The following is a 14350-nucleotide window of genomic DNA, read 5'->3' on the forward strand; positions in this document are numbered from 1 at the left end:
CCATCCTTTTACGTAGTTGATTCTGCATTGTTTCCTTGGCTGATACAGGAACTGAAGTAAATACAACTGTTTATGTGACTATTCAGATCATGGTTTTGCTTTCAAATTTGTAGAAAAATGCATCCATAGGTCACTTTTGCAATATCCATTTTTTTATGAAAACAGTGTATAGGAGACTGAACAATTGCAAGTGTAGGGTACTAATTGTATATTAGTTCAGATTTTAATAAAACATGCTATTGAATAGTATTTCTATATTGAATTAGTGGAGCAAACTGCTGTTCTGTTTAAATCGACATTATTGTTTTTCACATAAGACCACTGAATATGTAAAGAATCATACCAGAGGTGCTATGAAGCAGATTGTTCCACTGATTTTGACATCTGGCAGGAGTGTGTCTTAGTCTTGGTTGTGTTAGAGACCCATCAGCAAGGAGTCCCTCAAAACCGAGGCTTCCTTGGTACTTATGTGAATGCTGACGCCACTGAAGAAGGAGCAATGTTAACCTGTTCCTAAGAACAGTTTTACAGTTTGTGTGCTCTAAGTCGTGCTTGAAAAACAAAGTAAAACAAATTTAAAGAAATTACTGCCAAACATCTCCAATGATCTGGAATTTTATTCCATCCATATACATGCATAGTAACAACATTTGTTGAGAAATTATTTCTATCAGAAGTAGAACATTATCTTTGTGATCACCAGTTGCAGTATTGCTACTCTTATATTTAAATATATCTTATATATGAATTAGATTCATAATTGCAGCATTGAGTTTAGGGTTTTGTTTTAGACTGTGCCTTTCAAAAGATAAAACTGATTGATATGACCTCATTACTTACAATACTGCTTCCAGTAATTTTGTTCATTCTTTATAAAGTATTGCATTTAACAGCAAAGGTTTAAAAATTGAGACAGAGATGCATCAGCGAAAGAAAATACAAGTACTATACAAGAAAAAAATTGCCATCTTCATTTAACGTACGTTTCAGATTAAGAAAGTGGACAGAAACATACTGCTACATACAAATGCAAAGCCTAATGACTAAGGTACTGTATCTGCTAAAATATAAAGTGCAAACTGAGCCCAATTGTTCAAAAAAATTGAAATTTTAAGGCGAACTTTACAGCATAGTTGAAACTTCTTTGCAAGTTATATTTTAGCATATACATATATCTGCAACAGCATATAAGAAAAAAAAATCAGGATACACAAGTGCTTTTGAAGCTATTTCTAAAATGCTTTTCTGTATTGTTTGTGACTATTTTCTTTAAAATCTACTATACAGTGCAAACCATATGTGCTACACAATAACTATACAATAACATTACAAATGACTTTAATATAAAGTTTTTAAATAAAAAATAACATAACTACAGCTATGAATACTGCTGGTAAAATAAATTAATATTTTTGAAAATGGCACCAATAATACACTTTACTAATGGACTGTAATGAAATTACACCTTTAAGTCTTCAACTCAGCAATAGCGAAACCTCCTGATTGTCCAGATGTAATTCAAACAGCTTTCCTTAGACTGTATGGAACAATATGCTAAACACAGGTACCAAAGGTGACCGATTGTTTCATTTGACATGTTCTGCTGCATGTGACGAGCAATAAAACTTCTTATGAGTTATAAAGTTTGAAAGATTGTTGAACTGGATGTCACACAGTCGGCAATATTTTCCGCTGGTCGGGGCCTGGGTAGAACCATTCATGCCTTTCGCTATACTAGACAACTGTTCCTCTGCTGTGGGAATTGCTGGAGAGACATTTTCATTTGCAGTTAAGGGATTCTCAGAGATCCAGGAAGGCGACTTGTGCCCATCTTCATGCGGAGGGTTCTGGGAAATGTTCTCTTGTTGCGGGTTTGCGGCAGCTCTTTCCTCCTGTTTCAGTCCCCCATTAACTATTACCATGCCTCGGTTTTTTGGCAATAGCGGAAGAGACTCTTTCTTCTGCACAGCACATCCATTGGAAGGCACCTGGCCTTTAGGAGATTCACTTTCTGTATTTGTGCTTTGATCTAAATCAGTATTATGAATGACAAGAGAACCAGAAATGTAATCACTTGGCTTTATTCCGTAATATGGAGAAAGCTGATCTGCTCCTTTAGCTTTCTTTATTGCTCCAGGGTAAAGGCATTGTGGAAGAAACAAATGTTTGTTTTCTTCTTTTGTAGCAATAAGCTGGGCTGCTTCACTAAAGACTTTTAGTCCTTGAAGTGTTGCTAAGTGTGTGGAAAATAAGTTTCCATTAGGAGAGGACTGTTTCGAGTTTCCGTTTTTCTCACATTTGATTATGCTTCTTTCGTAACTGACATCTGGGCTGTTTCTTTCACTTTCTGGGTTCTGAAACACCTTACTGTCGAGTTGTCCCAGGTCGTTACGCTGATGGGCAGTGACAGGGCAAAAATTCTGCTTGTGAGCCAGGTAGTTCTCTACCTTGTTAAAACTGATCTTGCACACTGTGCACTCATGGTAGTCCAGCAGCCTTTTGGGAGAAGCTGATGTCCTCTCTGACGGGGGTAAGCACTTTTTACTGAGATCTATCGGCACATCCATCTCCAAGCAAGACACAGTGGAGTGGGGAGTATCACACTTTGAAACTGGAACACACTTGTTAATAGACAGTGAGGTTTCCAGATGTTTTGAGACTATTCCTGGAAAGATATCACATCGTGGATGGTAGCATTCTCCAAGGCCCTCTGTTGACTCTTGAGTAGATGTACAAGGATTGCCAAGATTACCCACTTCTAGAAATCGTGGCTGAACTAGTGGTGGCCTTTGCTCTTGCTCTGGTAGGCACATCTCATACATCTTCCTTCGCTTCCGCGTACGCATTGTTCTCTGCATGGCAGGCACTTTATTGGAAGCGGACCTCTTCAGCGGGGGATCGTGGCGAGTGGCACAGTAATACTGCTTGTGGACCATGTACGTTTCGTGTCTGCTGAAGGTAATATTACAAGCTTCACACGTGGTCTTGTTGGGATCACTCTCCCCTTCTACTAAAGGAGCACTGGGATTCTTCACATCAGAAGGTTTTCCATTCATCTTCTCATCGCCATTGCTTGCAGTTGACAACTTCTTAGACTGTGTTGTAAAGTCTTTTTCATGACTTTTATTGTTTGGCCCGATCAAATCTAAAACACTGGAAGAGTTTATGCAAGATGTCTGCAGAAGCTGATTCTCCGGATCTGATGTGTGAGGAGCCGCATTCAGAATGTTTATAGAGCTTTGACCGTTACTGGGACTTACAGCTTCTGGCATTTTTTCTGGGACACTGGAAAAATCTGGTGACTTTGCCATCTGCTGCCATCGGCTGCTGCAGTAATGCTTTTTGTGTACCAAGTAGTTGTCCAAATTATTGAATGTTATGTTACACTCAAAACATGTAGCCCCTTTGGGCATCAGAGGACTGTAAATTACAGGAGGATAATTGTTACTTCCATGCCTCAGTCTTCGATGGACCAGTTCAGACATTTTGGCTAATATCTCTGAAGCCTGAGGAACCACAGTGATGTCCTGGGGAAAAGCAAACTGGGAAAGAAAAGGTCCCATTGGGAAAGAAGGACCAATATTAGGCTGAACTGGCGATGAAGCAAGTCTTGGACTGGATGGTTCAGATTTTATTTTAGTGTATGAAAAACTCTGCTTATTTGTCGCAGGCTGTGTTTCTGGCCTCTGGGCTGGAAGGAAAAGTGGAGCCTTTTTTTCACATTTATCAAGCTCTGTATCAGAACTTGCATCTTTAGTCTGCATGGTCTTTTGGCTCTGGGGAACATCATTTCTGCTCAACAGGTCCGTTGCTGGCTGTAAACCTTCTTCATTTCTACTTGGAGAGTGTTCAATGTCACCATCTCTCTGAATCTTGTTGCCAGAGACATGTAACTCTTGGTGCTGCAGTAGCTCCCTCTGAGTTTGGAAGCCAAAATGGCAGTGATTGCATCTAAAGGCAGCTTGAGTAAGATGCGAGAACAGGTGCTGATGAAAGTTAATCACTGAGTCTGCAGTGTAAGTACAAACTGTGCATTTCAGACTAGCACCGGGTGGCAGAAATTCTTCCATTTTCACTCCTACAGAAAAGACAAGTAAAATACAAAAGGAAGTGACCACTGTGCCCTTCATGAATTATACTGGAAAATCAGTGGCACAAAGAGGTAGAAACACAGTAAGAACAACTCATTAGTCACTCTGAAAATACTTGAATTGGTTCAGAATTTCTTTCTTCGAACTGCTAGAGGACATTCCCGCCTCTGCTCTGGACAGCCTTAGTATCTGCATGCAATCAGCAGATGAAGGGAAAGTAAGAACAAGGGAAAGGATAAAAACATACTTGACTTACTCTAAACAAAAATATCTTAAAAATTACAATTTTAACCAAAGGAGGCATAATGTTCCCCATACACGATCACTGGAAATTTTGAATGCACAGAAAGCACATCAAGGTCAAGAGGATCAAGGTTATTATACGGCTTGAGGTACAGCCCTGAAAGCCATAGACAGAAGTAGCACTTTGAGCATTATTGATGCTCACCTCCTGGCTTACGAGTTGGCTGTAGTGCGGTAACACGATACAGAATTCTCCTCATCAGAAAGGACTGGTGAGTTGTGTTCCTTGTGAAGGAGGAGGAGTAAGACATGGCTTCAGCAACATTTAAGCTTCCACATATAATGGCCACAGGCAGTTACTGCTGTAATAAAACAGCTTTTCCTCATGAATTCATTACAGCTTCCCCTACCAAGAACAGCACACTCAAAGCCATTTTGAAATCATTATTGACACAAACTGTTTCACGGTATTTAGAAACTGAAAATGTTTTAAAAAAGGATGAGACCAAATCTCTCTCCTACAACAACACAGATTCTGATTATTTGTTAGACAATAAAAACTGAAACTGGTAGGGATGGAATCTAAAGTGTTCAGTCTGCACACACACACATATATACCATGCCTTGGTCAAGTAAACTACGTTTGTGGTAGTTGGGCCACATAAAGGTGTAAGAATACTGTGGCTCCATCTATGGGAAGTCATTCTGTTGGACCTGGAGGCCCTCACTTCTCCCCTGGTGTCAGTGACTCCCACTGTTGTGAGTGACACTTAGAATCTGAACTACTGTGGGCCTCAGAGGCCAGAAGGAAGCCAGAGATACACAGAACTTTAATTAGTGCTTGTTCCCTGTCAGGCACTTTGTCACCAGGAGGCTTTAGCTCCTTTAATGCCATGAGATGGTGTTTCATATGTTTCCACATCACATGATTTAGTCATGGTGGAGTGTCGCTATGGACTTTGCATTTCAGTCAGGGGTCCATGCTCCAGTGGTGTGGGTCTGCTACAGCCCCCAGCGGGGACTGTCACAGATGCTGAAGCAGACACAGCAGTAGCTTACAGGGTATTTGGAAGAGGAATGTTTAATTTTTACTGCAGATGCTGTTATAACTTGTGATAATTTGTACAGAAAAATAAAGATTGATAGAATCTGAAAGAGAACAAGAATGATTGAACTGACTGCTTTATGACTAAAAAGGAGGGGAAGGCCTGACATTCAGCCTCTGATCAAGAAATATCTAAAGATTCTTACTGGAAATCTGGCAGGATCTCAGAACTGTGTCTTTCAAGGAACACAGATGCTTATCTCTAGATTGCAAGAAGACATGGTCACTCACAGCTTATGGCTGAAAATCCTCTCTTTCACCCAAGCCAGCGGCATGCCACTAAATGCAAAGAGCTGAAGCAACCCTTTCACAAAATGGCTAAGATTTCAGAATTTTCCTCTGTTTGGGGAGAAATTAATTTGTTATCATCCAAGAGTACCTGGTTTTAATTACTAGGCTGCAAGACATGCTGGGCTGCATTCATGTGCTCTTGTTGAAGCTGTTGCTACTGTTCCGCTGGTTCACTGAACAGTGAAATATTAGCTCGGTAAGAGACAAAAAGTGGCAACAGCCTGATATTCAAAGTTAAGATCAGGAAGCACAAAAAGCTCTGATCTTTAAATGAATGGCGAAGTGTTGTCTACATAAAGAGGCTTCTCACTCGGCACTCTTCTAGTTTTTATGAAACAAGTGTTCTGGGAAAAGAACACAGAGTTCTGGACCCCAGTCCTTAAAGCCTCCTGCCTAAGAAGCCTACTCTAGGATCCCAAGATTTCTCTCTGAAGGACTTGCTCTCTGGTGATTTGTATTTCTCCGCTGCAAATCAAAACAGAGTAGATAGAGATTGTAGTCTAGCAGAATCCCGTTTGGTGGATGGAATCCTGAAGTAAATGAATCTCTCAGAGATGAAGCAGCAGCAGTCCGTGTCTGGATTCCTGAGCATACCTTCACCAGTAAAGAAATGCTGTCTATATGCATGAATACACACCTTAAGAGAGACACAGCATTCAGATGAGGGTTAGTAGATAAATGACACTCGTTACCTGGGAGAGGTGCTTGGTGTGGGACACAGGTCAGAAACTGGTGGCATTTTGGTAGCATCTACACCCAGTGCTTGCATATATTTGGAGACATTGATCCGCTGAACGTCTGTAGTGAATAATTCTTCAAATAGCTAAATCTAGAAGATGATAGAGGAAAATATATGGTACTTACCGCTGTGAGAATTTAGGTGCATTTCCATAGCTCTTGCGTTAGAAAAACTTTTGGTGCACTGTGGAAAGGGGCAGACACTTGATATCTGCTGAGCACCATCTTCATTCTCCTCTGGTAGCTGAGGCCCCTCTCTTTGCCTCCCGCTGCAGTAGTACATGAGATGGGCCTGCAGGTTCCGCTCACTTCGATACCAAATGCCACAGGATTTGCAAGGGAATATGTCCTCTACAAGCAAACATAACCAGGTGCAGGTTAGTCACAGTGCGCTCAGTGCCAGCCAATTAACACAGCTGGTTAATTCCCCTCACTTCCCCATTACATGCATGCTTATTTAATACAATATTGAAAACAGAGCCACGGGTTTATTAAAATGTCACTTGCAGGTGAGAGACTGAACGTGGGAGACAGTTGTTCCTTGCAAAATGAGACTTAAAAATAGTTAAAAGGACAGCTTGAAGTTTTTGGCATGTAATTATTAAAAAACTGAAATTAAATTGATTGATTGTTGCAAATAAGCAGTAGTAATTCAAGAATTAAGCTGCATTTCCAATACATCACTACTCAATAGGTGACATCTTTCAATTGTACTTTTTTCTTCTGTGTGCATAAGTCTTTCCAGCATTGGGTCTTGGAATTTTTGAGTGCTAATTGCAGATTATTAGGACAAATGCATATTTTCAGAATACTTATGCAGTTATTACTGCAAAATCCTGTTACCCTGATATCCAGGAGGTCAGACTAGATTACGTTTCCTTAAGATCCTACAGTGTTGAATGTAATATTACACTAAGCAGCATGTTTATTTCCTGTGTTCCTATTGTGATTAACATTAGAAATTAAAATTTCTTATGTTCTTTTGTCCTCTTGTTTCTGGTAAATTGTTACTGTTCCACTTTTCACTATGCAAAAGGAATATTTTCTATTTATAATGCAATTTTTCATTGTCTTCTATCCCAAAGCATCAGCATCCTTTGAGGGGAAGAGAATGCAGAGGTTGCACAGAGTGCTTCCCAGCAGCAGAGGGAGTAGATATTTTGATCATGTACTGAAGGCTACATACTTTAGTCAGGTGAAGAGTAAAAATGAATACTTGTGTATATTTGGTTGTTAATATTCTGTCAGAAGTATACCTACACAGTACGTGTTGTGCATCTGCCTCAGAAGGACAAAAGAGCCCTTTGATCTTTCTGAAAGCTGAACTTGTCATCCTATCAGTAAGAACAAAGAAGAAATCCCAGACCTTTAGGGTACATCTACACCAGTAAATTCAAAGCAACAGGGTCCAGACTAGAGCAGTGGAACTTCTTGTTTTATTGTTAAATTACAAGAACGGTCCCTTCCACTTTTGGTTTAAGTCAATTAGCACCTTCCCCATTCCTGCGTACAGTTCAGGAGTTACCATGGGCCTAGGGTCATTCCCTGCGACTGGTTTGGACACTTCTCCTGTTTCTGAGACTAAGAGAGGATAAAATTATGAGTGCAGCCAGACTGTGTGAGCTGACCTCAGGACTGCAATTGCAGTCAACATCTAAACACATCTTGGTCAACGTCAAAACTCCCACACACTTCAGAATGCAAAAAATTGCTAGTGATTGCAATTAACTGAGTCTTGAATAATGGCTGGCTGAAAATATGGCATGTGTGGCTGATGATGTAATTCATTATAATTCATGACAATTTAATTTCAAATATCAATGTGTATAAGACAATGGCCCTGTTCCAATTCCTTTGGGTGAACAAAGTTGAAGACTCCAACCCATTGAAATGGACGAGTCTTTTATTTGTTAAATATGCAGCCAAAATTTACATTGCTTAGTTTGCTTCTCTGACTGCATTGCTAATGTTTGTCTACTTTTCTGCTCATGAATTTGCATAAAATATTTTTACCACTACCAGTTTCTATTTTTCCCTTTGCCACTGAATAATTGTGCATGAATGTAAGACACAAACATTTAACAGAGCAGTTAAGTATTCCAGTATATACCACTATTAAAACATTACTGACACAGCTTGTATCATTTGAAACGTCCATCACATGTGAAAACTGACATTTCAGCATTTGTTTTTGGCTTCAAATGGTTTAAAAAAGTTGAACCATTGAAGTTTCCACATAAGTGAAAGTCCAAAAGTAGTAATAGGAAATTCTGATATGGGCAACATGTCCTATTTGAATTCAACTGAATTCCATCACTGAATTGAACTTTCTGATTATCTTAATGAATGTGACTTCCAGCCATCTTTATTTCCTATGGGCTAGATAGCCTGGACAGTCTATAGCTCCAGTTATACATGGTGCATATTGTGACTCCCATTACATGCCTTGCAGATGAAATGCAGTTGGGGAGTTTTGCATAGTGAGAGGATAGAATTCCAGGGAGAACAATGTATAGGCATGGGCTCTGGAACTATTACTTTCCTAAAGCGATGCAAAATAGATAAAGGCTACCTGAAGTTGATGTTTTAATTTTTTAAAAGCAAAATATTTCATTTCTTTTCGGTTGATAGTTTCCAAATATTTCAATGAATCAACTGAGGAAATGAAACACTCAAGTTCAAGCTGAATGAGGCAAAGCTGATACTCAGATTTTGTTTTTTGCATAGAAAATGTTAGGAAGCGTTAAAAAACAAAAGATCAGACAAAAAAACACCCTTCAACACTTAGTTTCCTAGAAACATTTTTTTTTTTCAGGTACCTAGCAAAAGAATGGTTAAGAGATGTCCCACTACAAATCTAGAGGTGCTTTCAGCATATTACTGGACTCATCTCTGGCTCAAGACTTTACTGAAGAAACTAAATTTCACCAGCTCAATAACGAAACACGGGGAACAGCCCTATGTGGTCAGAGGCAAAGTCAGAACTGGGGTGGAAAGTTCTGGACAGTAAGACTTGCTACTTTAGCAGCCTCCTGGAGTTAAGAGCACAGAGCTTGCTCCAAGTTGCTGCTAAGCCTGTATAGCAAGAGCTGATGCACCGAAAACTTTTAACACCTCTTAGCAGCAGAAGTAGCTATGATCAGCACGGCTTATATGACTTGGGTATTTTAAGGTTTATCTTTTAAAACAGGATAACAATAAATGTGTAGCTTTCAAGATTATTTATGTAGAAAATAAGCAATTACCCCCCACCCAAAAAAGAAAGGAAAACACAGAATGAAATGTGTTACTGCAGATATTTAACTAGTCCTGTCTGAAGAGCTTGAAGATGGTGTGACTGTTCAAGACAGTTTTATTTGGCCTGAGCCTGAGTAGCAGATCATGTCCTTGCAGGGGCATTCACACCTGAAATACTGTGTTCAGTAGTTCACTACAACTCATTGCAATACTAGAAACCACACGAACTATGGGGAAGTCCTCCAGCATTGGGTCTAAAAGGACAGTCTTACAAAGTGCCAAGAGCTAAGGATGTGCAATACTGAGGACCACTGTAACAGATAAGACATTTGAAAAGTATTTAGAGAGGATGATGAGGAACTAGGGCTGTATAAAGGTAAAAAGCAGTAATACAAAAAAGTTAAGAAAATGAAATTTAATTCAAGCTGAATTGTCTCAGATCAGGAACTGACTTACCATGTACTCATGGCTCTCCTTTCTAAGGACAGAACTAAATTACACGTTTTGTCCATGATAGACTCTGCTGATGTCCAGAGGATGTAAAAATCTTCTCAGGTAACCACATTGAATGGAGATATATCAGAGCTGCTATAAGGCATGATTTCAGCTGGATTTTGAAACTGGCAATGAAGAGACATTTCTTTCTGTCCACTGAGTATCATGAATTATTACTAGAAGCTGCAGTGGTGAGCAACAAGCTTACTTCAGCAGCAGAATCTGGACTTTGTGAGCTAACAGGCCCATCCTACCTAGTAATATTGTTTTCACAGTTTCTGATCCTATTGCCTCTGGGAGCAGACCACAGAACCTCCACTGAGGGCAGGTCAGATACTTTGGGTGAGGCTCTTGCAGAGCCCAGCCGCCAGACTGCTCTTCTGCCTGCCTTAATGTCTGCAAATTCATCTGAGATGATGGGGGAATAAAAGCAGGCTTCGAGCTGTGGGGTTTAAGTCATGTGGTTTCTGTGGTCTTGAATCCACTGTTACTGTATTAGCTGTTCATATGTGCCTTAAAGTACTGCTGTTAAAAAAAATTAAAAATGCTAGAGAATGGTATTCATCACTTACTGTTCACAATAGCTGTAGGCAAAATAGATGCCATGGCAGCCTGTTGAGGGAGCAGCTGTATGGAGTCCAGCAGGCGTGCAGGATACATCCCTTCGGTCAGAGTCATCTGACTGGCAGCCTGCAGCCGTGAGTCACAATCCACAACAAAGGCAATCAGCTCCTCACCCTCCGAGATGGCCTTGGTCGTAGTACACCACAGCTGCCCTCCTACCGGAAACATAAAAGCAGGAAGATTTAACTGATGCTATCAGATTCCAGAACTTAAAATATCAGTGCCATATCTTCACACTCTTCTTTAAAAATTGCGATGGCTTCTTCAAGGTAAAGAGGCGAATCATTTTCACTTTTACTGCTCTTCTTTATACCAACACAGGAATTTTCAATGTATAAGGTTAACAATTTGGGGACACTTTTCCTAACTATTTTCAGCCCAAACAATCATTTTAATTTTTCATTTTGTCTCCTAAAAGGCCAGCATTATGAAAACCAAGATATAGGTGAAAATATTTTATATGGCATTTTTCTCACCATTACTTTTCACCACACTTCCTATGTATTTTTTCAGAACTCCAAGTTTGTTCGATTTTGAATACCAAATCACAGCACAATAAAACCGAACAGCTGCAAGAAAGAAATCAGATTTCCTCTTAAGGGTGTTCTTCCCCTCCCTTACGTTTGCCACCCTCTTTCTCTAAAAAATCTTCCCTTATGTAATATTCTTCGTAACATGACTGCTTTATCTCTGCTTACACTGACTGAACTTCCTGAAAAGAAGATATGCCAAAGATCTGTTTCATAAAGGCTTATTCAAATAAAGGTTTGTTTGAAAGGGGGGGGAGGTGGAAGAACTTTCATCAAACGGTAAGATACACTATAGCTCTGTGCTGCAAATGTCACGTGTAGTGCATTAAAAAGAAAATTAACTATGCGAGTACATCTACTAATGTATTTGAATGCGATAGTGAATGTTCATTTATTTAACATGTTTAGACAGGCAAAGCACTTATATTGTGTTATCTACACTCTCAGGCCTAGATACATATCCAATACAGTTATGCCTGAAATAATGTTGCATACTTTATATGTTATAAAGCTTTTTTTTTCCTCAGGTTTTGTATATATAGAAAAAGCTATATGTTGTATTCATTAGGCAAGCAAAAACTGTACTCGTTTTGATAAGTAATATTGCTGTGTTTATCTTTCGGCATAACTGCTTTTTCAACTGCACTTCATTTTTTTCCCCTCAAAGAGATTATAGTTTTAAAACAACTTGTTGCAAAAATCTGGTAGAGGAGATAACAACAGTGTATGATATGCCACAGCTAAATGGAAGAATTAGGACATTGTTTTAGAGAAATCTTGGACAATTAATTAAACCAGTCTATTAGCTTTCAAAGATGAGCAAACAAAACAGCATCAGTGACAATGTGTTTCAGTGGAAAAATAAAGCTAAGCTTCCAGACCTCAAAGTGGTGTAAAAGTTTCAAAGCAGAAAAGTGCCTTTGTATTCACCCTTCACTAATACAGCGGTTGAAGGTGGCTCCAAAGTTTACAAACAATTTACTGTGGTGGGACCAAAGCACACCAAGGTTTACTACCCTCCAAAATTACAGCATGAAATGGTGCAAATCTGAGTAATTTCCTCTGAAGAATAAGAAGATGAAATGTGAAGATAGTGCCACAAATGTCTACAAATGCAGAATCCTAATAGCCAAGCAGGAATTCAAACATTTGAAAAGTACAGTCTGACTTATTGCCTGATGTAAGTCAGGAGTAAACATACAGAAGCCTTCAGAGTTCAACTGGTATAAAACCTGCCCAAAAGAAATAGGCTACATTCCTAAAGCATACTTAATTAGTCTCATAGATAAAAATACATGGCACACATGCCTGAGAGCCTGACACCAGGTACTCTTACTGGAAACACCACAGTTCATTTTCTGGGAGGAACAGGGTTTCCATTATTAACATGCACTTCTATTTTATTTATACACAGGAAGTGTATTAACCAGCATGTTTTGCTATATTTTAATATAGGAGCTCTTCCTAGACTGTATTATTCACTGGATTTCGTAGTAAAATAAAAAATGAAACACTGCAGAAGAACAAAACGACTTTATCCCAGCAAACATCTTGACATGCTGTACCCTTGGTGCGGGGGGAAGTGTAGTTGATTACTGGGTCTCCTGCTGCAATCAGTCTGGATCAGCTCAAGCGCTGACTCAGTGTGCTGGTGCGAGAGCTCCTCGGGGTTGTTGACTCGCGTTCAGCGCAGACCGAGCTGGGACAACTGAGGCAGGCAGTGACCTGGGCTGCCTTCTCCACCCCGCTCCCGAAGCCGCTCGCACCTACGGCCAGCATAGCCCAGCAGGATGGGTGACAGCTTTGGAAGGAAACAAGCCCTAGCTTGGCTTCCTAAAGGAAATGAGAAATACAGAAGTTTAATCCACTCCTGCATTCAAATACAAACTTTCAGCACACCAGGATTCAGATCCAAGAATCATGCTACTTTTTTTTTGTTTGTTTCCTTTCATCCCACTCTATAGAAGATGAGGCATTTAAGTGACTGTGACATATATGTCCATGTTTTCATCAGTAGACGACATCATGTTAAATCCCCAGATGCTTCCTCAGGCTACTGGGAATGCAGCTATCCCACCTCTGCAACACTGTTCACCCACCGGGATGGGACAGAGTCCAGTTCCCTCTCGTCTCTTTCTGTGCTTGCACAGGGTAAGGAAATAGCTGCTGTTTTGAAAGATTCAAACAACTTTACTTCCCTGAATGCAGTGAATGCAATCATTCTGGCTTTCATGCACAGCAGGACAACAGTGGAAGAGAAGTCTTCTTCAGCCTTCTACTGCACAGCCAGGAAAACAGAGTGAAGAGAACCTGGCAGAGGCTTTCAAATCTGATAGAAAGTTCCAACCATAACCATCATAGGAATTATTATGCTGTCTAGACACTCTTGTCAGGGATCAGGGCTTCTTTACAGATGGTGTTACAAAATAGGAAAAAAATTCTTGCTTCCCACAAACATTTCTACAACCTAAGACACAACTGACAGCAATTTCTCAAGAGCACAACAGCTTTTCATAAAGCAAAGGGCAGTGTTAACGACAGATTTTCAAAAGGATAATAAGAATGTCTCTAAATAGTCTTTGCTAAGTACAGGTGGTAATGGAGAAGGAAATATGAAGATGTTTGCTTGAAATATTTGCAAAGACATGAAGATTTCATAAGGAAACATGAAGGCCTGTCTTTTATATGAGATGAAGTTCTCAATAAGCTGGCTAGAAATTTTTTAACCAACTGTTCCTTTTGTCAGAAAAAACTTATAAGGGTGAAATGGTTCTAACAAAGCTTTACCAGGCCAAGTTTCTCAGTCCTAAGAGAGACTCAGTCATTAGAAGAAGAGAATGATAGAATAATTTTGGTTGGAAGAGACCCTCAGGGTCATTGAGTCCAACCATAACCTAACCTAACTCTAGCACTAAACCATGTCCCTAAGAACCTCGTCTAAACACCTTTTCAACACCTCCAGGGATGGTGGCTCCACCACTTCCCTGGGCAGCCTG

General features: G+C 39.8%; 1 protein-coding gene across 2 annotated transcripts in view; it reads right to left on the minus strand.

The window, feature by feature from the left end:
• Window positions 1-661: 661 nt before the first annotated feature.
• Window positions 662-14350, minus strand: part of ZFPM2 (zinc finger protein, FOG family member 2) — a 311201-nt gene continuing 297512 nt past the window's right edge. For both annotated transcript variants that reach the window (XM_082044964.1, XM_082044965.1), the window contains 3 exons: window positions 10773-10979; window positions 6595-6819; window positions 662-4078 (listed from right to left, as the gene is read on the minus strand). In XM_082044964.1, the coding sequence (XP_081901090.1) occupies window positions 1587-4078; window positions 6595-6819; window positions 10773-10979 (2924 nt within the window). In that variant the 3' untranslated portion in view covers window positions 662-1586. The remainder of the gene's footprint in view (window positions 4079-6594; window positions 6820-10772; window positions 10980-14350) is intronic.

The sequence above is a fragment of the Streptopelia decaocto genome (genome assembly GCF_964273445.1).
Source record: "Streptopelia decaocto genome assembly, chromosome: 2".
In the NCBI taxonomy this organism is placed as follows: Eukaryota; Metazoa; Chordata; class Aves; order Columbiformes; family Columbidae; genus Streptopelia; species Streptopelia decaocto.